Source organism: Podarcis cretensis (assembly GCF_951804945.1).
Source record: "Podarcis cretensis genome assembly, chromosome: 4".
NCBI lineage: Eukaryota > Metazoa > Chordata > Lepidosauria > Squamata > Lacertidae > Podarcis > Podarcis cretensis.
Genome location: NC_137173.1, coordinates 66,464,206 through 66,491,479, shown reverse-complemented (window position 1 = coordinate 66,491,479; position 27,274 = coordinate 66,464,206). Strand labels below are relative to the sequence as shown.

General features: G+C 40.6%; 1 protein-coding gene across 3 annotated transcripts in view; it reads right to left on the bottom strand.

The window, feature by feature from the left end:
* Positions 1-27,274, bottom strand: part of MAP3K15 (mitogen-activated protein kinase kinase kinase 15) — a 69,106-nt gene that overhangs the window by 8,223 nt on the left and 33,609 nt on the right. For all 3 annotated transcript variants that reach the window (XM_079972199.1, XM_079972200.1, XM_079972201.1), the window contains 12 exons: positions 22,616-22,786; positions 21,373-21,485; positions 20,372-20,531; positions 19,942-20,092; positions 18,972-19,079; positions 17,219-17,268; positions 15,028-15,123; positions 13,745-13,832; positions 8,002-8,135; positions 6,740-6,867; positions 3,872-4,002; positions 3,611-3,716 (listed from right to left, as the gene is read on the bottom strand). In XM_079972199.1, coding sequence (XP_079828325.1) covers positions 3,611-3,716; positions 3,872-4,002; positions 6,740-6,867; positions 8,002-8,135; positions 13,745-13,832; positions 15,028-15,123; positions 17,219-17,268; positions 18,972-19,079; positions 19,942-20,092; positions 20,372-20,531; positions 21,373-21,485; positions 22,616-22,786 — 1,436 coding nt within the window. The remainder of the gene's footprint in view (positions 1-3,610; positions 3,717-3,871; positions 4,003-6,739; positions 6,868-8,001; positions 8,136-13,744; positions 13,833-15,027; positions 15,124-17,218; positions 17,269-18,971; positions 19,080-19,941; positions 20,093-20,371; positions 20,532-21,372; positions 21,486-22,615; positions 22,787-27,274) is intronic.

Sequence of the window (27,274 nt, the reverse complement as noted above, 5' to 3'; positions counted from 1 at the left end):
AGTTTTTGATTTTTGTAAACTCAGATAAATTGATAGAAATGTCCATCTTTAAGCCTAAAACTAGCCGTTTCTACATACAACCACCACATATGGGAAAATTAAAATATGTTTAAAATCAAATCAAATCCGTTTATTGTGAGGACCATGCCTGTGCACAAAAATCAACACTAAAATCAGTAGTTAAAAATATTAAAATTCATTACATACTATGCAAACAAAACCTTCTTCCCACAAAGTAGAAAAGGAAAACGAACAGCGAGTCAAACAGACGATGAAGGGGTCTTTACATTGTCGTTCATAAATCTTTCCCTGGCTTTCATGGCCTTCATCACAAAGACCGCTACCACATGGGTAATGCGTGGGTTTGCATCAACTAACAAAAATTTTACTCTGTCTTCAGGACTGGTTATAGAGATAGGTATAATTTGCAGCAATGCGTCTCTAAAGCCCGAGTAAATGGGGCAATAGAGGAAATAATGTATAAGATCCTCTTTAATTTTCATAAGGCAAGGACATAAACAATGTTCAACTGGGGTTTTTGTGTATCTACCGGTCAGATAAGCATTTGGCAATGTTTGAAACTGTGCCATGGTGAAAGCTCTCCGAAGGGTGGGATCAGTGATCTCCACCATGTAGTTGGCACAGATTTTAACTGCTTTTACTTGTGGGAACCAGTAGGAAAACCCAGAGTTTTTTTATCTTGGTGGAGTCCAAAGAGGCGTCTTTTTCAAAGATCCATTCCCGAACTTTATCAGGACTCCACAATTTGAGAGTATTAAGCTCTGGTAAGTTGTATCTGGATAGAATGTCTAATAGACTTTTATGCCAAGTGGTATTATATTGTAATGATACAAAGGCTTGTTTAGCCAATAGGGTGTTCGGGGCATCTATAAGGTTGATGAAAAAATGCAAGAATCTTAAATGGGCCCTAGCAGACACAGAAGGTAGTCCTACTTCCACTCTTAGGAGAGCTGCCGGAGTACTCTGAGGGAGGCCTAGAATTCTTCTGAGATAAAAATTTTGGAAGGTTTCAAGCCGTTCTAACAGCTTCTGATTCCATCCCCAGAGTTCTATTCCGTATAACATCTGTGGAATCACTTTTCCAACAAAAGTTTTTAGTGCCGGGGTCACCAGTTGCCCACCCCTCGAATAAAAAAAGCTGAGCAGAGCACCAGTTGTTCTACGTGTTAGAAGGGCTACAGTCTTGAAGTGGGCAAACCAGCTAGATGTAGCTTGGAAAGTGATACCGAGGTATTTAAAGAGGAGACATTGTTCAATTTTGTGTTCATCTAGAGACCATCTAAATGTGTGGCGAGCTCTAGTAAATACCACAATTTTTGTTTTATCATAGTTTATCTTTAAAAAGTTTTGGGAACAATAAGCTGCGAGTCCCTCCAGCATGCTGAGTAGGCCCCTTCGAGTGAGTGCCATGACCGCCATGTCATCAGCATATAGCAGTATATTCAGGTGTTTGCCTTCCAGGGCAGGGGCTGATGACTTATACTTTGCCATATGTTGAACAATGTCGTTTATATAGAAATTAAAGAGGAATGGCGCTAACAAACAGCCCTGTTTAACCCCTTTCCCCAGTGGCAGTGGGTCAGTATAGTTGCCTGACATCCCAGTTCTGATTTTAACTGTGGTGTCTGAATGTAACTCTCTAAGTATTTTGAGAAGTCGCGTAGACAGAAATTACATTTTGGATAGTTATTCATTATTAAAGAATAAGTTGCTTATACTATTTACAGCTCTGTTCTTTGCTAGACAATCACTTTTGGGGATGAATGAAGCATTCTCTCTGCCTCTGCAAAAACGTATTTGATTTGATTTCCCCATGTACACATTAAAATGCAGGCAATAAACATATTGGTTTTGGACCAAGTTGCTCTCTCCAAAGGCTTTCTCCACAATGTTGATCACAGCTTTACTGACTTATTTTTGTATATAAGCAACAAAGAAAACATTGATCTGAAATCTGTAACCAAGAAAGACTTATTACTGAACTTTCCAAGTACAATACTTTCTACAGTACTTATATAAAGAAGATTATGTACATATATACTCACTATGCAAACAATACCCATTACCCAAAAGACTTGAATACAGAATAATCTTAATGTAACAAGTAATAGACATATATAATTACAAGTAAAGCAAAAGCAATAGGCATTGCCATCTTTTCTTGCTCAAGTAAACTGCAGCTTTGCAACTGCATGTTTGGACATGAGGGTTGTTCGATCACGCTCCTCATCACTGATAAAGATTCATGGAAATGATAAGTAATATCTAAAAGGGGTGGGGAACCTTTTTTAGACTGAGGGCAACACTCTAGGAAACCTGGGGTCACATGCCAGTAGTTGGTAGAGCAAAGAACACAATTTTTATCCTTTTATAGTACATATAAGAAAGCAGCCTTATTAAAGAAGAAAAAGGGAAGAAGAAAAATTGATAACGTAATGTTTTAGTTTTGTGCATTCATTTTTCTTTATTGAAAGATGAAAACAATTCAGTGGAAAACAAAGCGAGAAGTGTTCTTGTTTTGTACTGGATAAATGATGCAATCCTAAGCACACTTGCTTGAAAACAAGTCCAAAATATGGTTAGGATGAAACTGAGAGACTGAAGGCCCCTTTAGACTGGTGTTTTTTTGCTGCTGCAACATGTCACTGGCACAGTAATAGCGCATTAGTGAGGAATTTATGCAAGCCTATCCACACATCCTTTACAGGCACAAATGGTGCTGAAAAGTGCTGATTGTATATAATCACCCTGATAACTTCACCAGTGTAAATCATGACAAATCGCCTGGAGGAACTCAGGAGATGCCACAAAATCAGAAAATCTAATGTGGTTTTACAAAACCCAGAAAGGCTTCGAACCTACAGGAAGACCAAAGCGAGCTGATGTGCAATCCCATTTGAACTCCCCCAAAGCAATCTGTCTCTGCAATCTTGTTTGCAGCACTGGCAGACTGCACAGACAACATGATAATCTGGGCAAGCATTACCTCAGATAGTTTCTGTGGGCTATGCACTTTGTACTATCTATATCAGCTAATTAAGGTTTTATAACATTTAACTATTGTATTTACTGTTACTGTGCAGGCAAATCTTCACAGCAGAACTGGGTGGAGGCAGGGAAGCAGCTTCTAACTATGAGCACAAAAGCTGATTTAGACATGGATTTCATACTGTTAGCTTTACCAGCTATAGTGCTAGTGCTTCTGTTCCAATTTCTAACTTTCCTTTTACACTAACACCTTTTTATGTTATGGACCTGTGGCTTTTTGAGCAATACATATTTTTGTCATGCAAAATTTTAAATGGCGGAAAAGAAATACATGCCAGGATACGGTCCCCAATTTTGCCAATAACTCAATTTTCCGAGCAAATTGATTATTTTTTCTGGAAATAACTGACATGGTAAGGAGTACGGAAGTTCCACTAGATTTCCAGAAGTGACTTTTACATTGTGTGAGAGCTCGCATAAAAAGCGAAATGAACACACGTATAAGGAAATGTCGTGAAGGTGGAATAAAATGCCATCTGCGTATAGCCTAATTCTAACCACAGAAGATTATTAAAAAAGAAAAAGTTGTTTCTGTTCTTACCTGTAAATGTCTCTGTACATGGATTCACTCCTGCAAGGCGCTTGGAGGTCCCAAAATCAGAAATCTTTACTACTCCACTGTATGTGTTCACTAAAACATTGTCTCCCTTAAATAAACAAAGAGTAAACAAATTACCAGAACCTTTGGTTATCAGGGATTTTGTGAAGCCCTTCTAAAAGAGCAACTTGAACTAGTGGGATCTTAAACCCTGCATTTCTGTAACATACAATTAAAAATATAAGGAAGCATGCATATGCTCACTTTTATGTCTCTGTGGACAATCTGGTTCTCATGGAGATACTTCAGGCCCTCTAGGATTTGCTTGGTGTAAAACTTAATTGTGGGTTCTTTCATTGGTCCCCATTTTGATCTTAGTAATGCAGAAAGACTTCCTGGGTTTAGGCAGAAAATACAGGATAAAAAATGATTCTGTCCAGGGTATCAAGGCCTGTAATCATTGAATCATCAGTACAGTACATACGGTAAGTAAAATCCCATGCAGAGTTACCTGGGATTGAACACGCACACTTCCTGTATTGGACAATATGTGACTAGCTGCAGAGTAAACATGCAGAGAATTGAGTCACACACTTTGTTAACTCTAAGCCAAACTCATATGCCCCATTATACACAGACCTAAAAGAGCAAATACTGTGCACTTACACAGTGTATGGCATATATCTAATGAGATAATTCTAGAAACTAGAGACAGAGTAATCTCAAATCTGTCAGCATTCTAAGGCTAGGTTTGAAGTCACAGTAAACCACAGTTAATGATTTACCATGAACGAACAGGTGGGGTCCTGTTTCCCTCTTCCACTAGCAAAGAGTAGAATCAACAAACCACAACCCCTGGCTTGGCTGAACTGGAGGTCATGGTTTGCTTCACTTGACACAAACCATGAAGTCAAAGCTTGTTCTTGGCTTCCCAATTGTGGTTTGTTTGAGTGAAAATGCTAAGCCAGAGATTGTTATTCACATCAGGGGAGCAGTGAATCACGAGTGATCGCAAGGTTCATGGGTAAACTAACTATGGCTTACCATCACATGTGAAGTGGGCCTGAATGTTTTAGCATTAGCTCTGTCAGTCTATTAAGGGATCCATTCTAGCAAGCCCTCTAAGACTGCAGGAAATTCACTGAAGCCTTTGCTTGGGAACAAAGGAACCTGCCTTGTACAGAGTTAGACCATTGTTCCCTCTAGCTTAGAATTCTCCACATTGACTAGTAGCAGCTCTCTAGGCAAAGCCTTTCCCTACCCTGTATGGAGATGACGGGGCTCAAACCTATGCATGCAAAGTATAAGCTATGAGCTTTCCCCTGGGTCCATGTTCCAAAAAAATGACACCTCGTAAACACTGTAAACCTCATTCATTCTTACATCAGGAATATGAATATGGGAAGCAACCACAAGGAACCAAGATCAGGTAAAAAGGGCAAAAAACAGAATCATTAATAAAACCCCTCAAAAATGTTTTTCAGTATATGTTCTGTTTGAGCTGAGACTCAAGGCCTTCCAGTCAAAATTCTTAACACATCATCTTTTTCCATTTGTGCATATCTCTACCAAAGGAACTCCCGAAGGACCATCTTGCCCTGAGGGGAGTGAGAAGCAGCAGTAAAACAAACAAGTGGTTTCTTTCCTCCCTTTATAGCTTTTAAAAAATAAAAATAAGTGCTTATTGTTATAATGATCTCATGTAAACCACTTTCAGCTTTTCCTGAAAAGCTGTACTGTATATAAATACCCTGAAATAAGTAAAATAAATAATCTCTCCCCACTACAGTGAAAAACTATCAAATTAACTGGGCCTTATTAGAATGCTGTATGTTCCCAACCATCTGATGTGACCTTATCTTTTTTTCTTTCTCTGTATGCTGGTTAAGAATACAATCCTCTCTCATTTCACCTGTGTCTGTCCCCCTACCACTGGAATGCCCTCCCACCTGAGACAGCCAGGTCTCTTCTGTTATATTCAGGAGTGTCCTTAAAGATAAATCTGTTGACTTCAGCATCTCCTTTATTCTTCCTTTCTCCCTTAAGTGCTATTTTTTAAAAAAATGGTAGAATGCTGAATGGTTTTTGGTGCTTAATAAATAATTATGATAGAAGGAAAAGAGAGATGAGTTTCTGAACCTAATAGTTCTCTCCAGGAATCAGTGTGAGGCCTGTGTTTGTAACTACCGTATTTTTCATCCTATAGGGCGCACCGGCCCATAGGACGCACCTCGTTTTTGGGGGGAGGAAATGAATAAAAAAAAATTATTTTCCCCCCAGCCGCGGCTGCCGCCCCAAGCCTTGTGCACAACTGCCCAAAGCACGGGGCACCCTCCGGAGGGCTCCGTGTGCTTCGGGCGGCAGGCTGCCGCCCCAAGCCTCGCGCGCCCGGTGGGAACTCCCGCCGGGCTTCCAAGGCTTGCGGATAGCTTCCTGAAGCCTGGAGAGCGAGAGGGGCCGGTGCGCACCGATGCCTCTCACTTTCCAGGCTTCAGCGAAAGCCTGCATTCGCCCCATAGGACGCACATACATTTCCCCTTCATTTTTGGAGGGGGAAAAGTGCGTCCTATGGGGCGAAAAATACGGTAATTACAGTCAGCGTAAAAATGCTATTTATGTGAGACTAAATTGCACCAGAATTTGAATATACAGCCTTGATTCAGGAAGCAATATGTGTATGGAGTGGGTTCATGCTGATTTAATTATAGACAGTCTAAAATATTCTACAGTGGTTTGAGATATGAATCATTCTACCCTGAATGTTACGTTTACTCTGATTTATAGGTTCACATATTACAGGGATGGCTCAGTCAATAGAGCATGAGTCTCTCTGTGGGTTTGAGCCCACATTGGGCAAAATATCCATGCATTGCAGGGGGTTAGACTAGATTACCCTTGTGGTCCTTTCCAACTCTACAATCCTTTTATTCTAAACCTTAGGTTCATGTGAATGTGTGAGCCGCTGGAGAGGAGCTCACAGCCATTTTACTCCTCCTTGGTCCTTTCTGCTGCCACACCAAACTTAGCTAAGGTTTGGTTTAGTGTATTCTAAAGTCAAGGTTTGGCTTAGCATAGCATGTGAACCAGATCATAGGAAGGTGTCATATGAGGTGAAAATAGTAAGATACAAACCTCCAGGCACCTGTTCCATGAAGATTTTAATATATCCATCTTCAGAAACAGAACCAAGATACTGGACAATATTTCGGTGCTTCAAATACTTGTGGAGGGCTATTTCTTCATGCAGTGGCTGAGAGTATCTGTCAGTGAAGAACAACTGAAGCTTATAAAAATCAGAAGTAAATATACTAACCTAAAATTTCCATGCCACCCACATAAAGATTGAACTTATAAATTGGTAGGTCGAAGGTCCACAGAAAGGATGGAATAACAATGTAAGATAATTAAAAAGCCCCAATATGGTCAAAATCACCTCAACAAACATATACCATGCAGTGAAAATATATCCTCAGCCAGAGCTGGTAGGCAGAAAGCTACAGCCGCACTGTTTGCATCTACTGTCTTGAGAGACAATAGAGTGTGCCTCCGGGGGTGAAGTCAAACCTCTGCATTTGCAGCACTGAAGTGGCCTCCCCAGGGCACAAGTCTGAGCAGTGTGTATGGAGGTCCTGGGATGCCTAGACAACTAGACACGCACCCCTCAGCCTTGCTGATGTGATCCAAAGGAAGGCAGAGCAATACATTTGGCACCAGCTGGGCTGCAGGAATTGCTGCAAGTAGTAGTACAAGGCGCCATCCAACTGTCCTGGGGACTCCACTCCGGAATTGGGTAGGGTTTACTCCTTGGCCTTTTCTTCGCCCCAAAATATCCCGCAAGGCAGCAGAGATTTAGGATCAGAGATATCCTTCTCTTAAATAGGCTACCTTCCGAGGTTGACAAGCCCCATTTGCCCCTTACTTCCCTCTACAGCACAAGCAGAAACTGCCTTCTTGACCGCTATTGGTCTTGTCAGCTCAATCAACCACAGCCTGTTTTCACATGCAGGGGAAATCCCTAACTCACCAAGGGTTTGAGACCCATTGGCTACTGTTCCCCTGGTTTAGCTGGCCATTCCTGGGGTGTGGCCACTGTCACATACAGACCACTTCTAGGAGCCTCTGGTGAGAGCTGAGAGCAGGGTGGGGCCAAAGGTGGATAAACAACCACAGAAGCAGCACGTGTCCCCCAGCAGAACTACTACGCCTCCCCTAACACCCCCAGCATGCTTCTCTGTGAATGACTTATATATTGAATAATGAATGATGTAAGACCAAATTAGGCAAAGCACACTTCATACTTATATCTGAACTTTAAAAGGTTACTCCTCCTCAGGACTAAAATGAATAACCCACCCCCCATATTTAGTGTGTAAGAATAAAATATCAAGACTCACCTGCTGTCTCTCTCTGGTATTTCCTTGATGGCTATTCGGACCTGATTGCTAAGATCTCTTCCAGCATAAACTATCCCGTAGGTTCCTTTGCCTAACACTACTCTGTCTCCATTCTCATCATAGTCATACTCATACTGAAAGCAGAAAGAAACAGAATTCAGCTCTCAGACACAAAATAACATAATATCAAAACCACCAAATAGATTTTAACATATGCCATTAGCAATGTATTGCCCTAAAGATCAACAGCTCTAGTAGAAATTAAAGAGCAAGCGTTCCTTATAATGTTTGCAGGCAACTGTGGTGCGAAATGAACCTACAAAGACTACTGTTGTCTTATAGAAGAACTGCAATGTTCTAATTAACAGGCACTGATTTTTTAAAAAATCAATTATTTAAACATTATATAAGCAGCTGCCCATAATAAGAATGTGCGACATAAGAGGAATACCTCACAAGTAAAAGATTATTTAATAAAGGGGTGTGTCTTTTTAAATCTGAGTGAAGAATACATAATGGGAACAAATAGCGTAAAATGGAAGATAATGTCAATGGGGGCAGGTGGGCAAGTACTGTAAACCAGACTCCTACAAGTATGTACAAATCCTCTGTAAGTTAATTCCTTGAAATTCTTCCACAGTTCATTTTGAAAGTGATTGCCAAGCTCCCGGTTTCCACACAGAGTCCTCCAGGGAGGTATTTGTATACCCTAACATGACCTGCCCACTAACTTAGTTCAACCTCTCAAACCGTTTCATTTTTCATGCCTCAAGCAGTTCACAGTTCATCGTCCTGTGCTGTTATGTGATATGTGCTATTACCCAAAATGACACAACCAGAACCTGTTAATGTTTTTTTTTAGCACACCCATATTTCACAGCTACGAAACAGTATTCAGCTGATAGCGGTAGCTTGAGGACAGCAACCAGATTTACAAAACGTTAGCCTGAATATCACTGATAGCACATTTCTGACAGAGCAGTTGTTTACCCAGAATAAGTCCTACTGTGTTCACTGTGGCTTACTCTTAGATAAGCATGAATAGGAACACAGGCTTTGCATGCACAAAATATCTGAAGATAAACATTTCAGTGCAATGGGCAATTCCACAATCTATTCTAATGACTTCATTTTAAAGCAAATTCAAATTGAGAAGCGGGAGGGAGGCAGAAAGAAATAAGAATTGTATGCCCTTGAATACAAATGTTACTTTTGAACGAAGAAGGAGAATTTTCTAAATGATGTGCACACGGATGTCAAAGAGCTGTTCAAATTAGAGGATTTTCATTGACATCTGCCTCTAAAGTACAGACATGCAGATATATCAGCTAATTCCCACTTAGTCCAGAGAAACCCAAAACATAGCCTTGGCTTCTCTGATATTTGCTAACTAATGTCTCCTTTTAGGCTGCAGATATATTGGAATGCTACCTAGAAGCATCCTATATTACTCAACTCTCAAGTAATACTTGATCCAAAGCACTGAGGCATTTCAAACTTTATACTTTTGTTGTTTTTCTTTAACCTTTCAAATAAATGTATGTTATCCCCTCGAGCATGCAAGTTGTGGGTTAATAAACATTAAAAACAAACAAACCCAACCCACTCTTAATGTGGGAATAATGGGAACAAAGTTTCATGGCATGAACTTATGTATCTCTGTGACAATCTTCTTCTTCCCTATTTTATCCACTAGACTTACATGGAAAACAATAACTAGAGTTGCGAAATATGCCTCACTTGTAATGCAACTTTAGATCCCTTTGTAACTATAATTTACAAGGTCTGGATTTGGGACATTATACATGGAAAGCTGACAACTCTACCACTAAGGTGTCCCCTCTCATTGCTATTTATGAATTTAGTGCCCTACACTGTTTTCAAATTAATCTGTCATATCATTCATGACAAAGCTTCCACATAAGGGTGTTTCTGTCTTTTCTCAGGTACCAATGGATTGTCAAATGGACTGTGGGGATAGAATAAATAAGTGCTATTAGTTCAGTACACAATTATCCATTGTCATGTATGAAAATCATAATTGTACAAACAAGCAGTGGGGAAAAGTACTTTTCTAATCCTTAATTCCAGTAAGCAACTGGGAAAATCAGAGATTCCTATAACTGCCATACTTTTTGGATGAAAAGCTTTAAGTGTGTAACTCTCAAACTATGTTAATAATGTGATTTTCAATACATTTCAAGCTCCATTCCACAAAACTCCAACATGTTTCTTTCAAAATATTTTACCCTGCTCAGACAAACAAGAGATCTGAGTAGCAATAACACACACATAATATGTAAAAATATCAAGTATATCAAACATTATTATAGAGGAAAGATATTTCCTCCTGTATCTGATGCTTAGATATTGGATTCTAATACTACATACTTGGGAAAAGGGATTATTATTCAGATAATAGGCTTAATAGCATCCAAAAAGGTTGCATTATGCAGGTGTTTTTTAAACAACAGGTGGATGAATAGACTTGGGATACGCAAACAAGAAAACATTTTCTACAAAAACCTACAGTTTATTTGCTGAGTTTCACTTATCCATAAATAAAAATGTTTTCACATGATGCTCTCTTCCTGAATTTTCCATATTTGCTTAATTTATACAATTGTAGTATACACTTCCGTGCCATATTTACATCATTTAAAAAACATTTGCAGGGGCATGCTAAATGTCTGTGAGCACAGAATTCTGATAAACTCTCACCTATCACATGACTGCTTCCGCCTGCTGCAGTTGTGGCAGATTGTCATCAGCTTAAGTGGCTGCCATGCTCAAAAGGGTCACGCAAAGAGCTCCTGAGATGTGACCCTCAGCTGTCACCACTTCCTTAATAGTTGACAGGACATTTTCAGAGTCAGGAAAGGACAGTTGGTGACAGAGCCGTCTTTCCCATAGGGCTTAGTGGTCCATTGTGCCAGGGCGCTGGCCTCTTAGGGGCGCCCCAGCAAGTGGGGGAGCTGCGTGGCTTTGCCAGCAGCCTCCCCTTTCCCTGCACCCGCCAGCTGCGCCTCACCAACCATATGGCTGGCGGGCATGCAGCTTGCCTCCCAAGCCTCCGCAGGAGGAGAGTGATCCCTGCAGTGGCTTAGGATGGAAGTTGCAACCCACCAACTATATGGCTGGCTGGCGTGCAGCTCTCTCTCTCTCTCTTTCGCCTGCCTGCCCTGTGGGAAGAGGGAGGCGGGTGATGGCGAGGGGGAAGCGGAGCGCAAGGAGGAGGAGGAAGGAAGAAGAAGAAGAAGAGAGGTGCCCCCCTGACTTTTCTCCCTCCTCTAGCTGGCCGGGGAGCCTCCGTGCTGGGTTTGCAGCCCTGCTTGCAGGGTCCCCCTGCCTGTCCTGTTCAGCCACATCTAGCCTGAGCCATGAGTAGCAGCAGCAGCTGCTGCCCTGGTTTCTCTCTCCCCCCGGAATCGTGTCCTGTGTTTAATGTTACGAGCAACTCTATCACGGGGAAGAAAAGCCTCCTCCCTTCGTTTTTCTTCTTCTTTTTCTTCTTGGGGGGTGGGCTCCTTCTCTGCCCCCCCATCAACAAGGTCCCTAGGGGTTGTAAAGGAAGCCAGACCATTTCGCACCGACCCCATTCATTCCAGCAGCTGGCCATCACCCACTCACTCCAAACCCTGCGAAAAATATCACTATTATTATTACTAGTACTACTACTACTACTGCCCTCCACCTGTAGATATCAGGGCGGCTCACAGCCTGAAACTACGGTACTAAGCACATGCTAAAAACTAGAACAAAGGCAAACCAAACCAAGCCAGCAATGCTCCTTCTCCCTTATTTGTGAAACAAGCCTGTTAATTGACTATCCAATTAAGATCAATGCAAGCTAAAAAGCCTTGCAGGGGGCTGGGCTAGATGACCTGCAGGGTCCCTTCCAATTCTACATTTTTCTGAAAAACACACACGCACAACCCAGCTATGGTCCCTCTGCAGTCCTTGCCCCAAGCAACTGTGTGTGAGACTTGCTCCCCAGAAAGCCTTGTCTTGCTACCTGTGGTTTTCGGTCTCTTGTCCCCCCCTCCCCCCAATCTATTCATATTCCTTTCTCCCTAATCTCCAATATTACATTTTCCTCTGGTTGAAACTTAAAACAGAAAGCCCTAATTCCCAACTGTGTTTCTTGCTGCAGTCCTATTGTCTACTCAGAAGTAAAGTCCTATTAGATTCAGCAGGGCTTACTCTCAGGTAAGTGCAGTTAGGGCTGCAGCTTTTGTGACCCAAGTTTTGGGTCCTTTTTAGGTTCTGGATGTCACTGCTTTACACCCCCACCCCCCACAATATTTGAAAACGTCAGCTTTGTACTTAAACACAAATTGGCCAGGAACTTCATTTTCTGTGTCTTTATTAATTTATTTAAAGAACAACAAACTGGTGATTGCTTTAACTTTTTGATATGTGGTGATTTGAATCATGAGGATGAAATAGAAGAAATGCTGAGTCTTGAATAAGTCTTGCTTTGGAACTGAGGACTTCATTAGATTTTCTTCTGCCTTTTCATTTTATTTTGTTCTAAGGGCTTGTTAGAGATAATGTGTAAGTGTGGTGTCAGCTCCGTAAAAAAAAGGTCCTTTTCCTAAAAAAGGTCAACAACTTTGAGGTCCCCCCCCTGAAAAAGGTTGACAACTCTGTGAAATGGGGGGCAGGTGTGCCGGAGGGATCTTTGCACCACAGCGCTGGATATGCTTAAGACGGCCCTGGTTGACCAGGCTTTCTCCTAGGGCCTCATGCATTATAAAACATCAAGAAAGTTGGTGTCTTATGACCTTTCCGTACTTACCATTCATATTGGCATAGTTGCTTTGGATCCGACATTTTTAGGAGTGAATTTGTAGCTGACTGTCCACACCTCTGGTCACACGTTGCTGTTATTAGACAGTGTGTGAGCGCAGGGTTTACACTAATGGTAGATTGTGCCCAGATTGACAAAAGTTCTGTAACGTTAGGCAGATCCTTTATGTGCCCTTGTGTTCTTCCAACCAATAAATGTTGGCAGTTATGAGCATGTGCATGCAGACAGCAATTCAGCATGTTATTGTTTCTATTTAATGCCTTAGTATTCCAGAATTCTAACCTTGTGGGAGTACAGTAGATTAGAAAACCGACTACTTGCCTGCCTGAGCGAGGGCAAACCTGGTTATTTTGTCTGCAGCTAACGATTGCTGTCACAGGCAGTACTTCAACTCAGGACCATTGTCTTTACCTGCCATATCTCTTGCCTGAACTGAGCTCGCAAACTGACAGCTTGCGCTGATGGGAGGGAAGCAGTGCAAAACAGAACCAACCAATCTTCATCCCTTCCATGCAGAAACTAGGACGATGCTTCGACACATGCCACGCAAATGAAAATATTGAGTACCCATCTGGCTCTTTCCCAAAATTCTGGGGGTTTTTTGCAGTAGAAGAAGAAGAAGCAGGTTTTTGAGTGTTACTCTGGAATACTAGCTGAATAATGACGACATTGTGTGGTGGCGTACCAAAAAATTCAAAAGAGCCAGCAACTATACCACTATGAATGGTAAATGTGGAAAGCTTCTTACTGCCCTATTGAACAATGTTTTAGCTGCAAAGTTTTAGTTGTGCTGTTCCTACTTTTTAAAAAGGTAGGTATTATTTCTTAAGGTATTAATAAATTAAATTAATTAGAATAGGAATATGGAAAGCAAGTTCCTCTCCCATTCAAACACAAGATTTCTGTTTCTCCCCGGTCAACATTACTTACTTCCAATGTGTCTCCATCACTCTCTCCTTCCAGTTCCAGAGTACTTCCTACAACATCTGTTAAGATCTCTTTAACCAGACTACAAAATCTGCAAGCAATGCACACCACACAATTAAAGGCATAACAGTATCTTGCTTTTCTGCTCAAATGTATGATACTTATGATTCATGTGCAATGCAAAGCAATGCATCTGCCAACATTCCTTTTCCTTTTCCTCTTTAAAATCACTATTGCCTCATGCTGTTGTGCTACAGCTTTTTTTAATGGATACTGAAACCCCTTATAAATTTATCCCTTGTAAATCTGTAATTCAAATGTAACTTTTGGACTGTTTAAATTACTTTAAATCAGCATTAGCCCAAGACATTTTGCTGCTGGAGATGGATTCCAAATGATGTCCTCCATCCCAGTTCAAAGACCAACACTTTCCCCATGCTTTTAATTCTTACCTTCACATATCCTGATCATACTAAACAAATTACGGTAAAATCAATTTAACCTGTGATATGGTAGGGCTTTTATAAATGAACCTGTCCAAAGCACAGGAAAGAAAGGAATGAAGAAAACAAATATGAGGAGCGATATCCGATTGCATAAGCAAATGCAACAGGCACTTCCCACTTCCACAGTACTGCAGAGCAAAGTGTCTTTTATGTACAGTGGTACCTCGCAAGACAAAATTAATTCGTTCTGCGAGTTTATTCGTCTTGCGATTTTTTTCGACTTGCGAAGCACGGATTTTGGAAAAGCTTCAAAAATCACCAAAGTCTTCAAAAACCTCAAAAAAGGCTACCACACCGCATGCTATGAGTTGTCAAGTCGCAACTGCACCCCCTGAATGCACAGTTTCAAGAAAAAGGAAACAAACTTGCAAGACAAAGGAAACAAACTTGCAAGACGTTTCCGTCTTGCGAAGCAAGCCCATAGGGAAATCCGTCTTGCGAAGCAACTCAAAAAACGAAAAACTCTTTCGTCTTGCGAGTTTTTCGTCTTACAAGGCATTCGTCTTGCGAGGTACCACTGTACAGTATTTGCACTGAATATCATGCAGTAGTTTGTGTGGCCACAAACAGGTGGCGCTGCAAACTACAACGTGACAACAGACTTCTGAGAACTGTTCATTTGCTGCTGGGCTATCACAGCAGCACTGGAGGGTGAAGAGGAGGGAGTTGGGTGGCCAGCAAATGAAATATTTGCGAAAATACTTCTGGGTTTACAAGGTATCCCCCAGCTATTATATGTCTCATTTCGATAGTTCGGGAAAGCAATGCAAAACTTCTCACCTACTACACTGGCTCTCTGTAGAAAAGTAGATCTGAAAGTCATCTGAGTTGTCGTGGACATACAGAAAACAACACCGTTCGTCAAATTTAGATATGCTGTAGAAAAAGAATTACAATAAAGTTATGCTAAGCACAAGTGGCGTGGATGTGGGGCAGAGGTATGAAGATGAAGGAACAAATGGAGGAGCTCAGTTAGTCCTGTTTTGCTCACACAGCAGTTCAGTTTTCCTTCTACCACTACAGAGTTTACAGCATCAAAGAGAGACAACAGCACAGTCATGGTTTTTTTAAAGCCTGCTTCCAACTGGAGATGACAAGCAATACAATTTGGGTGCCATTTATGAATAAAACAAGGAAATGATGATAAAAATGTGCAGAACAGATCACTAGGACAATGGAAACAACAGTCAGTCTGCATAGCAGGAAAAGTTAAGATCTGTGACCTTCAAAAAACCATATATATGTATTGCCAGGGTGTTAATCATTCATTCATTCATTCACTTATTTAGTTAGTGCCATTCCACTTATGAGTCACTTCCAATGAAGCATCTCAAAATAAATTATCACCAGTATAAACAGATTTCTTTTATAATAAAAATTTAAACAATATCATATATAAAAAACATTTCAAATCCAATATAAATACAGGGCGAGATTAAAATCTCCTCCTTAAAAAGCCTGTTGAAAAAGGAAAACATAAATTACTAGCTCAGAACAAATAATTCATTGTTCTGCTTACTTTACTCTCTCAGGTTGTTTACTAACACTCTTTTAAAGTCAGTTTTGAACAAAGAGTAAAGATATTTTCAGATTCTGTATAATAAAAGTGCATTTAGCAGTTCTTGTAAGGGGAGTCATAACAGGAGAATAATAGCATTAGTTTCTCCCATGTCTGTTGTTGTTTTTCAAACGACCTAAAATCCCTGCAATTCAAACTGCTGAAGTTTGCAGACAATGTTTGTCTAGTACTATATTCATGAGGCAGAAAAAATCCATACCAGCCTAGATGAGAGAAAGGAGAAAGCAATGACAATTTTCAAAAGCCATGGAAGAAACACTAATCAATATCCATCCAGTTTCCAATTTGCCAATCTAAATATAATATTCTGTAGAGAAATGTACGTGGAGAGAAAGATTAAACTCACTTTCTCACTCTACATCTTTCAATGGTGTAACTTCAGCAATATAAGGAACATGTTATTTGAAAGTGGTGCCATTAAAAGACCATGAAAATATCAATTCAGCAAAGGAGGGGGGAGGGAGACAAGAAGCAAAATATCCAAGCTACTATGCTGAGCAATGACTAAACTATATTACAGAGCCTGCACATTATGAAGAAATATTTAAGATGCTTCCTGCTTAGTACTACAAAAGAGGGGTAAAGTCCTTCATGTAAATTGAAAGCATTGGAAAATCACAAGAAAAAAAAGCTATCTTCTTTACTCTCCCCAAGAATTAGCATTAGAATATACATATGACTTAAGGAAGACAACCTATTTTATTTTCTAAAAAAAATGTATTAACCTAATTTTCAGTCGCAAAACAGGGCCCTAATGGAATTAATCAAATAAAACAACCAACAATAAAATAATGAAGCTCATTTAAAGAAACAGGGTTTATTGATCATTGAACTTTAGAGTTAGAAGGGGTCCTGGAGGGTCATTTAGTCCAACCCCCATCAATGCAGGAATCTCAACTAAAGTACCCCAGACAGGTGTGCCAACTTGAATAAAATAGAGGGTAAAATAGAGGTAAGCCCCACCCCACTTAATGGATCACATGACACGGCACACAAAAGTGTCCTCTTTTTTGCTCTTCAAAATATGGCAACCTTAGGGGAAAGTCTACCTGTGGCATCACACCTTACACTATAGGGACAACCCTGCCAAAAAAAATGGGCATTCTATACTATTGTTCTTTTATTGTGGAGTGCCTTTCCCTTTGCCAGACATGAAGCAGCAACCATTTGTCTTGTAAAGGATTCTTTAGGGATAAAGAACTAAGGAATATTTAAACTATACTTCAAGGAAATAGCTTTCACATCTGGGGAGTTGGGTGGGATATAAAGGATTCCCAAACCACATTGTTTGCTAGCATTGCTGGGAAAACACATATACATTCTTCACATATCCCTAAGGTAAAATGAGGCATGTAAGTAAAACAAAAATAAAACTATTTCAAGGACACCAACCTTATTCCTCTAATAGAAGAAGCTGTAAAATTCCACTCATGAATCTGTTTCTGCAAATGGGTAAGAACACAGATTGTTTCAAAGCAAGATTACAAACCATTATCATCACATCACAAGGATGATCTCAGTCTTTGGGCACCGATATTTTGCTTTCAGGCAGCATACAGCAATATTAGCAAGGTTGCTACTACCCCCCCCCAAAAAAAGTAGCAAGATAAAGAAGGGACACAACACTAGGCCCCAACAGCAACATGTTACTCCTTTCCATTGCAGAACGAAAATGGTCTTCCTAAATTTCATGAATTTCCTTTCAATTGAAAGTCTGATGTCCATCCTAATGGCATTATGCCTTAATTTGTGGAAATGGCTAGGCTCAGTGAATCCAAACATTCCCCTGAAAGGGGTGGTGGGTGGGTGTGTAGCTCCTTCAATCCATGTCAGAAAGAATAATCACAAAGTCATGAAGTATGCTGCGGCAAGCTTGCAGAAATGCTTACCTAAACTGTCTACAGGGCTACCTATTGGCTTCTCATGTATGGCCATATATCTGAGAAGGATGCTCAGATGATCTGATCCACAGTCCTTGGTTCACTGATAAGCAAATATGTACATTAGCTAGAGCAAAAATAAGGACGATTTGATTGCAGGATTTTGTGGCTTAGCAGCTATGACTCCTGGACAGAGTGGGTTGAGAAGCAGTGTTACATTAGCACTGAAGAATATTCATGTCATGTACTGCGTCATACTGAGTGTATCATTTGTACAAAACCTAGCATTTTCGTAACTTGAAAGCGAAGGGCTAAATCATTGAAACCAATTCACAGTCCTCCTATTTTCCTGCTGTAGATCTAAGAATGAAACACATTCTCTCCCCACCCCCCACAAAGCTGGTTTATCCTAATGAGAATTTTGGTATCAGACTTTTTATGAGCACCCCAGATTTCATAAGTTCTCAATGGGATGTGTGATACTGTAATAAAATAAATCAAAGAGCAGAAGTTTAAAACATCATATACAGTGGTACCTCGGGTTAAGTACTTAATTTGTTCCGGAGGTCCGTACTTAACCTGAAACTGTTCTTAACCTGAAGCACTACTTTAGCTAATGGGGCCTCCTGCTGCCACTGCGCTGCCGGAGCACGATCTCTGTTCTCATCTTGAAGCAAAGTTCTTAACCTGAAGCAGTATTTCTGGGTTAGCAGAGTCTGTAACCTGAAGCGTATGTAACCTAAAGCGTATGTAACCCGAGATACCACTGTATCTAATTCTGTATAGCTGTTCAGGCTTCCAACCCAAAAGCATGATAGTGTGAAGTGTACGGAAACCAGGTGTGCAAATACCCCGCACTCCCACTATACCCCTAACGTGTCCAATCACAGGGAGGCTTCCAAGCACATTCAGCTGAATTGGCTTACAAGCCTCCTTCAGATCTTCCCATTTGACACAGGAAGGTTAGAGGTGGAGTGTTCGTGCCTGCATGTGCTCACACGTGATCTCTGTCATGCTTTGTGCCCTCGTGCTTTCATGTTGAACAGACGAAAAAGTTTGTATGATAATTCATTTCCCTGGGGCTTAAGGCTGGCTCCCTGTTATTAGTACCTCAGTTTTTCCATCTATGGGACAAAGAAGATACTTATGTGCATTGTGTGACATTTTCGTGAAGCCTCTTTTAAAAAAAGAGTTGTATACAAAGAAGCCAAGAAGTGGTGATCAGAATTTCTAGAGAGAAAGAAGAAATTCACCATTGGTCTTACCACTTCTGTCGGAGACACGTGCCAAAGGGAAACAGTTCTTTCTTCCGCTTCATTGTTAATTGAAACATACGCAGGCTGGTATACCTTAGTTGGCTCTATCACCAGTACCTAAACGAAGCACACACATGTCCAGTGAAACCTAACTAGATCAGTGACACACCCTTACAGCATTGGAATGCTAATTATAAGGCTGTTATCCTAAAAGGCAGGAGTAGCCAACATGGCAGCCTTCAGACATTGTGCAATACAAGTTGCATCCATCCCAGCCAGCATGGCCAATAGCCAGAGATGGTAGAAGTTGTAGTCCAACAACTCCTGGAGGACACAATGTTAGTTACACCTGAACTAGGGAGTAAATCCCATTGAAAGCATGCTGAAAATTTGTTCACAATTAACACTGCATTTTCTTCTTGGCTGTGGATCAAACTATTTATTTAATCAGGTCTCATACAATTTCTTGCACTCTTTCCTTCTTGTATATTTTTTTATTTTATTCATTTGCATTAGACTTGTATCAAACATCCATTTATGCTCAAGCCACTTGTGTATTGCTGTTGTTTTATTTTTTAAAATGACAATGAATTACATAGTGATACAATTACAGAACACATTTTTACCCTAGAAAGTTTCCCACTTCTACCTGGCCACCCCTACAGATTAGCAGCAAAAACAGCAAGCAATAACTGCCACCGAGGTCCACTCCCTACCAAATAGGGCATGCCAACTCTGACCTGCTTGGCAGAAAACACTACATACTGCTTGGGCAGATTTACTTGTCACTTGATTCTAGTTCACATGGTAGCTCCTAACATCAGGCCACAGTTTTCTGTTACTAATAGTGAAATTCTAAGCCTGTCTACTCAAAAGTAAACCCTGATTAGTTTAACTGGGCTTGCTCCTAGGCAAGTGTATACAGGATTTTAGTCCAAATCAACCAGATATATATGCTCTGCGCATTACAGAGACTTACTGGGAATCTCAAGCCATTAGTTGTTTCTTTAGTTGCCTCAAAAATGATATCTAACCAGAAGTTCAGTCTCTCTTGCCTAGGAGAATGTTCTATGGTGAGTTTCTTGAACCGCTGTATTAACATCAGGTTCTGAACCAATGACTTCAAATACCTGAAACACATGCATACAATAAATAATTAAACAGCCAAGAACAACATTATTTACTCTAGGTTAATGACACAAGAAGTCTTTGCTAGAATAGTAGAAGTCTACTTGAAAATAAGAAGTCCTGAAAATGAAAACATAGTTATTTAATCATCATGCAAATAATAGTGATGATGCATGGAGCATTGGAGAACTTAATGAAGTCCAATGGGGTGTGGGGGTGAGGGCAGAGAGCAGAGAGCAGGAGATGTAACTACGCAAATTGTAATATGTGATGATACATACCAAATGGGTGGTTTCAGTTTAAACAGCCTCTCTGCTGCTTGCACTGCTTTACCAATGTCATTGGCCAACATGCTTACACTGAAGAACTGCCCGACATCCCAGTAATTGTTCATTTTTTCCAAACTCCCTTTTCTTCCCAACAAACTGTTCAATCGCACACCTTGACAAATTCACATAAAAACAGTATGTTACAAGGGAACACAATGAACCTCAAAGACTGTAAAGATGATAATGTGTGTTGGTAATCATGGGAAGTATAACCTCTAAGAGTATTAGGTAGAGAAAAACTACACAAAGGGACACATTAAAGGACACATTCATGCCGTACATTTAAAACACTATGATATACTTTAAACAGTCATGGCTTCCTCCAAAGAATTCTGGAAATGGTGGTTTGTTAAGGGTGCTGAGAGTTGTTAGGAGACCCTCTATTCCCCTCTCATAGCTACAGTTTTCAGAGTTCCCTCTGAAGAGGGACTGTTGAACCATTCTGGGAATTGTAACTCTGGAAAGGGAATGAGCATCTCCTAACAATTCTCGAAAGATTTATACGATGTGAAGAGAAAACCATCATGCTTAACAGACTACAGCTCCCAGAATTCTTTGGGAGAAGCAATGGCTGTTTAAAGGTGGTATGATAATGCTTTAAATGTATGGAGTGAATATGGCCTAAATGTCATTGGTGGGAAATAAATTGCATTCTTCATATGGTCAAAGATACTAGTCATGGACCACTGCCCTTGCAGAAGTTCATTCTAGGAACAGGTGCTTACAACTGATGGCAAAACACTTGTGACATGCTTCACAGTGGGCTAAAACTACTATTCTTAAATACAGAATTCACTGCAACTTCAATTCAGAACAATGGATCCAAAGGTCCAGCTCCACAACTGGAAATTTCCTTCATTCAATTGGACCTTTGGATCCAAACCTTTATGTATCTGACAATAATTAATAACCCTACTACTGCTGCAACAAGTTTTTGTTTTTGTGTTGTTCACCTATTTTCCTTAGTTCCATGGAGGTTTCAAACTGCTGCCCTGCAACAATCAGCAAGACTGCAAGGTTAATCCCAGAATACAGAGTTGACTGGAGCTCAAACCCTTTACGATACCTGCAGAGACAAGATTTAACAAACTGGAGAAGATACTTCCAAAGAAAAACATTTGAAGTTTCTCAGATCACAATAAAGAAGGCATGCCAGCCATTGTTGCAAACTATGGAAATGTGAATGGATTTCTTCTTGTTGTTGTTGTTCCAATTAATCTTATCTAGAAAGATAGGAGCTCATGATTTAATTTTCTTCCCTCTCCCACAACATGAGAACTCGGGGTTCGCTGGTGAACCTGATTAGCAGCAGATTCAGGATGACAGATAAAAGGGTGTTCTTTTTTCATGTAACAGATAGTTAATTTATGGAATTCACTGCCATCAAAAGTGACCAGTAGTCTAAACAGCTTTAAAGTCAGACAGGTCAGTTAAATTTATTTGCTAAAACTTAGTCATCACAAAAACACAGAAAATCAAATTGAAAAATACATTCAGCACACTGGATCTCATTTTGTGTGATAAATCCATTGGGCAGCCAGAGAAAACACAGAAACGTTATATGTCATGGGCAACATCTAAAAATATCCACCTGCTTGCACAACAGAATCCACTTATGCAATGGGACTTCCTGTTTCTCTTCTTCCCCACTCCAGATCAGACTTTGAGAGCACATGGTAGAGGAGAGGAAGATGAAGCCCTGTTGCACAAGTGAATACCCACAAGTGCTCCATTGGATCTCACCCAATATCTTGATTCCTATCGTCCAATAAATAATAGATTTTCTCTTTCCTGTTCAAAAAAGAATCTCTTTCAAAAAACTTTCTTTATGAGAATTATGTTTATGATACATACAAAGAGAAGTATCTTCTCTCCAACCACAAATGCATCAACAAGAATTTATAGATAGTCTTATCTCCCCTCTAAATATGCTCTGACCATAGTCTGAAATTTCAAAATAGTAGCTTCCTCCTCACTGCAACCCTACTTTTGGAAGACTGTAATAAGATGCAACAGAATACTAAAATGGTAAGAATTGCATAGTTTGAAGATAATATCTAGATAATGAAAGGTCCTTTTCTTAACTCCCGTCCAACAAGAGGCTGGCTGGTAAGGAACTTGGTCCTCCATGTGAAGTACTTTGCTTTCCATTTCATAATTACACAGATACGGTAAACACATTGCCACTCCTCTTACCATTCAATGGCTGTGTCCCGGCTGCTGGTGTCTTTACAGTCCGAATCAAGGAAAATGTCCTTGTAGATTCTCCCACACAAGCAGAACATGTCAGGTGCTGGGCGATCACATGTCTGCAAGACCTGCAGCATCACTTGCAGTGCCTTCCCCCGGTCACCTGTGTTGTTTCTTCTGAAATTCAGACAGAAAATCACATGAATAAGCTTGTACAAAGAACCATATATTTGTATCTAACACAATTTATAACTCTGCCAATATGCACTAAACTGGGATTTGCCAATGTGGTGCCTATGAGCACAATGGTCTCCCCAGGTGCCCACAAAGCCTCTGAACTCTCAGCACTCATGCACGGCCTCCTTTGTAATGAGAATAGTTATTCTCTCTCTCTCTCTCTCTCTCTCTCTCTCTCTCTCTCTCTCTCTCTCTCATAAAACATATAAAAGATGGAAAAGGAAGTTGGAAGAATGATGCTCTTTCCCACTGCCTCTTCCAGCTCTATGTGCATTTCAAGGCTCATATTAATTCTCCTGGATCTGACTTTTATCAAAATCCTCTTAAAGATGAAGTGTGTGCACATATTCTTTCTGTCCTAGGGGCTGAGGGAAAGCAGATCAAGGAAGAGGGAAGAGAAGTGGCCAGAGTAGGTAGAAACAAAAATCCAAATGTCCCCTCAGGTGAAAAAAGATTGGTGACTCCTACACTAAATACACACAATAATTTCACTAGGCAACCTTAGTATGAAACTGTGTATAGAATTTCTGTTGGAGCTTTCCAGAGCTCTAGATGTGACATTCTGGATAGATTTTACGCAAAAGATATGCAACTACAGTGTACGTTCTGTCTCTGCTCTTTTCCTCTATACACTGATAAGTCTTCTAAAATCATGTCCTCTGCCATCCTGAATTGCCAGAAGTCAGATGAGTAGCAGCTATATTCAAACTAACAGAATGATTAGTCTGAGGTTAGTTTGTCAGGTTGTACACTTAGACGGGAAGAACCAGCTGCACAAATATAAGATTGAGGACACATGGCTTGCTAATAGTACATGTGAAAAGGATCTAGGAGTCTCGGTGGACCACAAGCTTAAAGCAAGTCAACAGTGTGATGCAGCAGCAAAAAAGTCTGCATCAACAGAAGAATAGTGTTCCAATCAAGGGAAGTAATAATCTCTCTCTATTCTGCCTTGGTGAGACCACACCTGGAGTACTGTGTCTGGTTCTGGGCACCACAATTTAGGGAGGATATTCACATGCTGGAACGTGGGAGAGAAATGAAGATGATCAAAGGTCTGGAAACTAAGACTCCCTGTTGAGGGAGCTAGGTATGTTTAGCCCGTAAAAGAGGAGACTGGGAGGGGATATGATATCCATCTTCAAATATCTGAAGGGTTGTCATATGGAAGATGGAGCAAGCTTGTTTTCTCCTGCTCTAGAGGCTAGGACCAGGACCACTATATATTGCATCGGCGACAGCAGGTGGCACTTTCAATTATCTACCCCAAATGAAACAAAATTCAGTTCTGGCTGGAAAACATTACCAGCTGCAAACATTTATCATACAGTATTAGTACATGAAATGCAACCACACTATTTACAAATTACCTATGCTATGTTTTATTTGAAAATATTCAGAAGCAAACATTGCAGCACAAAGCTTGCTATGCTTAAGTAAGCAGAATAATTCCTTTCAATGATAAATTCAGACATGATGCAATTTTCAACCGACAAGGCAATTCTTGTTATGATAGCTTTAATACTGGATACAGTATACTGCCCAAACACACAAATACTTTTCCCTACAGTGATGTACTTTGTTGTCATACGCTGTCAGTATCAATGATTACACATTTAAAGCAGCTTGATTAACAGGAGAAACAAAATATTCTCTTAAACATTTAAAAAAATACCGGGGGGGGGGGGAGGGAATCAAATACCAAAAAATGAAGAGAACTATGCAAAACAACAGCATTGGCTGCAGAACAAAATAATTGAAATAGAGGCTGCACACATGCTCCATGCCAGAGTAACCTCACTAGTACACACCACCATCTAAAGCAACACAGTGCCAAACACACAGCTGCATAACCACGCCCTCCCTCTCTCCCACCCAGATAGGGCCTTACTCTCTGCCATTTCAGTCTCTCATACTTATTGTTATTAAGCAAAATTATAAAACACAAAAAAGTTAGAACATAGAATCCCACTCTCAGCAGCAAAAACACAATTCCAGTTACCACCCAATACTGTAATACATCACTCACTTTCTCCTACTGGACAATAAATTCAATAATACAACATTAAAGAGGGAAGTGGTTAGTCGGGTGATCCTGAAGAGAAGACACCAAAGGCAAAATTAAAAGACACTTATCCTGTGTCAGCCACTTATCCACTGCAGCAGCCGTCTTATCTAGCCTCTAGGCTGGACACAAGTCAACTAGCTGCAGCTGTTAAGAGTTGCATATGAGAGACAACAAAAGGTGAAAGCTGTGAGACTGATTTTGCATGGGGAGCTACAACTCCCTCACTACTCTGTGATCCATTACTTGTGTGCTTCTCTCATACAAAATATTGGAACTCTTTAAAGAGGTTCCACCTTTTACGTGACTAACTACCCATTTTTCGGAATGCTGCCTCAACTTTATTTGGATGGCTATGAAACGGGTGCACAAAAGCAGTAACTTTACCTATTCCTTGCTTATTATGAATGATACAAAAATAAAACTCAAAGCCTGTGTTACCAGGAGAAGAAAGGTATGCACCAAGATTAGTTTTGGAACAGCATGGAATACAGCTGAAATTTAAAAAGAAGATAGCTACAGTGGTGCCTCGCAAGACGAAATTAATCCGTTCCGCGAGTCTCTTCGTCTAGCGGTTTTTTCGTCTTGCGAAGCAAGCCCATTGACGGCTTAGCGGGTTAGCACTATTAGTGGCTTAGCGGCTTTTAGCGGCTTATCGGCTTATCGGGTCAGCTGATAAGCGGCTTAGCGGCTTAGAAAAAAGGGGGGGGAGGAAAAAAAACCCGCAGGAACTCGCAAAACATTTTCATCTTGCGAAGCAAGCCCATAGGGAAATTCGTTTTGCAAAGCGCCTCCAAAACGGAAAACCCTTTCGTCTAGCGGGTTTTCCGTCTTGCGAGGCGTTCGTCTTGCGGGGCACCACTGTATTTATCTACTCTCAAAAGGTGACTGAGTTCTTCCTGAACTCATGTTGTCAGAAGAGTTAAAAATATTATAAAAATTGCATACAAGTCACTGAGCATGCCCAAAGTAGGCTTTAGATCCCAGCCTATACCATACATTACGCATGTGCACATTGTTTAGAAGCTCTGAGAAGTATCTCCGAAACAACATGATCACAGGAACCTTGTTTGGCTTCCTTTATAGGAAGTTGTTTGGCTTCCCTTGTGGGATTTTTAAAAAATCTTGATCTATTATGGTGCACCAAAAGTGGTTTCTTCTCTCTTACTACTCAACACCTTTTGTTATTGGAAAAGCTTTGAGGTGTTGGCTTAAAGGGCGCCTGTTGTCAGTCCTGGCATTGACTCTGGCCATCCTTCATCATGTTCATGTACTGACAATATTAGGTTATGACTTCAGCCTTGAAGCACCTGTCACCAGCAGTTTACTATCCAAGTTATCATTTAAAAACATGACCTCTGTGCTATATTGCACAGTAATGAAAATGCAGGACAGCTGAGCCTATAATAAGTATGATGAAACCATTCACAAAGTAATTGGCGTTTAAAATAAGCACACACTGTATTATTGTGGCGTAAACAATCTTAGGTAATTTGCCTATTATAAATAACTTGGGTTGGGCTTAAAACGAAGCTGTACTGTGATAATATACCCTAGCATGTACTGAGTACTTTAAAAAAAGGAAATAAAAAAATTCAGAGTAATTATTAATTTTTTACAGGTTTGTTCACTGTATTATTATTTTTAAGTCAATGAATCCCAAAAGCAATTTAACAATAAAAAATATCAACAATAAAACATACATAAATACACTTTCTAAGCTAATCCTGATTAAGACTGGAATGAGAATCTTGCTTAAAAGGCTTGTGGAAAGAAGATCATATTCAGTAAGTACCTGAAAAGGCAGAAACAAGGGTACCTGTCTCATATACTGTATACTGGGAGAAAATTGCAAGGGTAAAGGTAAAGGGACCCCTGACCATTAGGTCCAATCGTGACCAACTCTGGGGCTGCGGCGCTCATCTCGCTTTATTGGCCGAGGGAGCCAGCGTACAGCTTCTGGGTCATGTGGCCAGCATGACTAAACCGCTTCTGGCAAACCAGAGCAGCGCACAGAAATGCCATTTACCTTCCCGCCGGAGCAGTACCTATTTATCTACTTGCACTTTGTGCTTTCGAACTGCTAGTTTAGCAGGAGCAGGGACCGAGCAACGGGAGCTCACCCCATCGCAGGGATTCGAACCGCCGACCTTCTGATTGGCAAGTCCTAGGCTCAGTGGTTTAACCCTCAGCGCCACCCGCGTAGCATGCACTAAAAACCCAGTTCTTACACTGTATGGAACAAACTTCCTAATGAGCTGGTTATCAGCTGGAGCCCCTCTCCTGCAGAGCACAGTGATCACTTAGAATATATGAGGGACAAGACAATCTGATAGTAAGAGCTGTTCGGCAGTAGAACATGT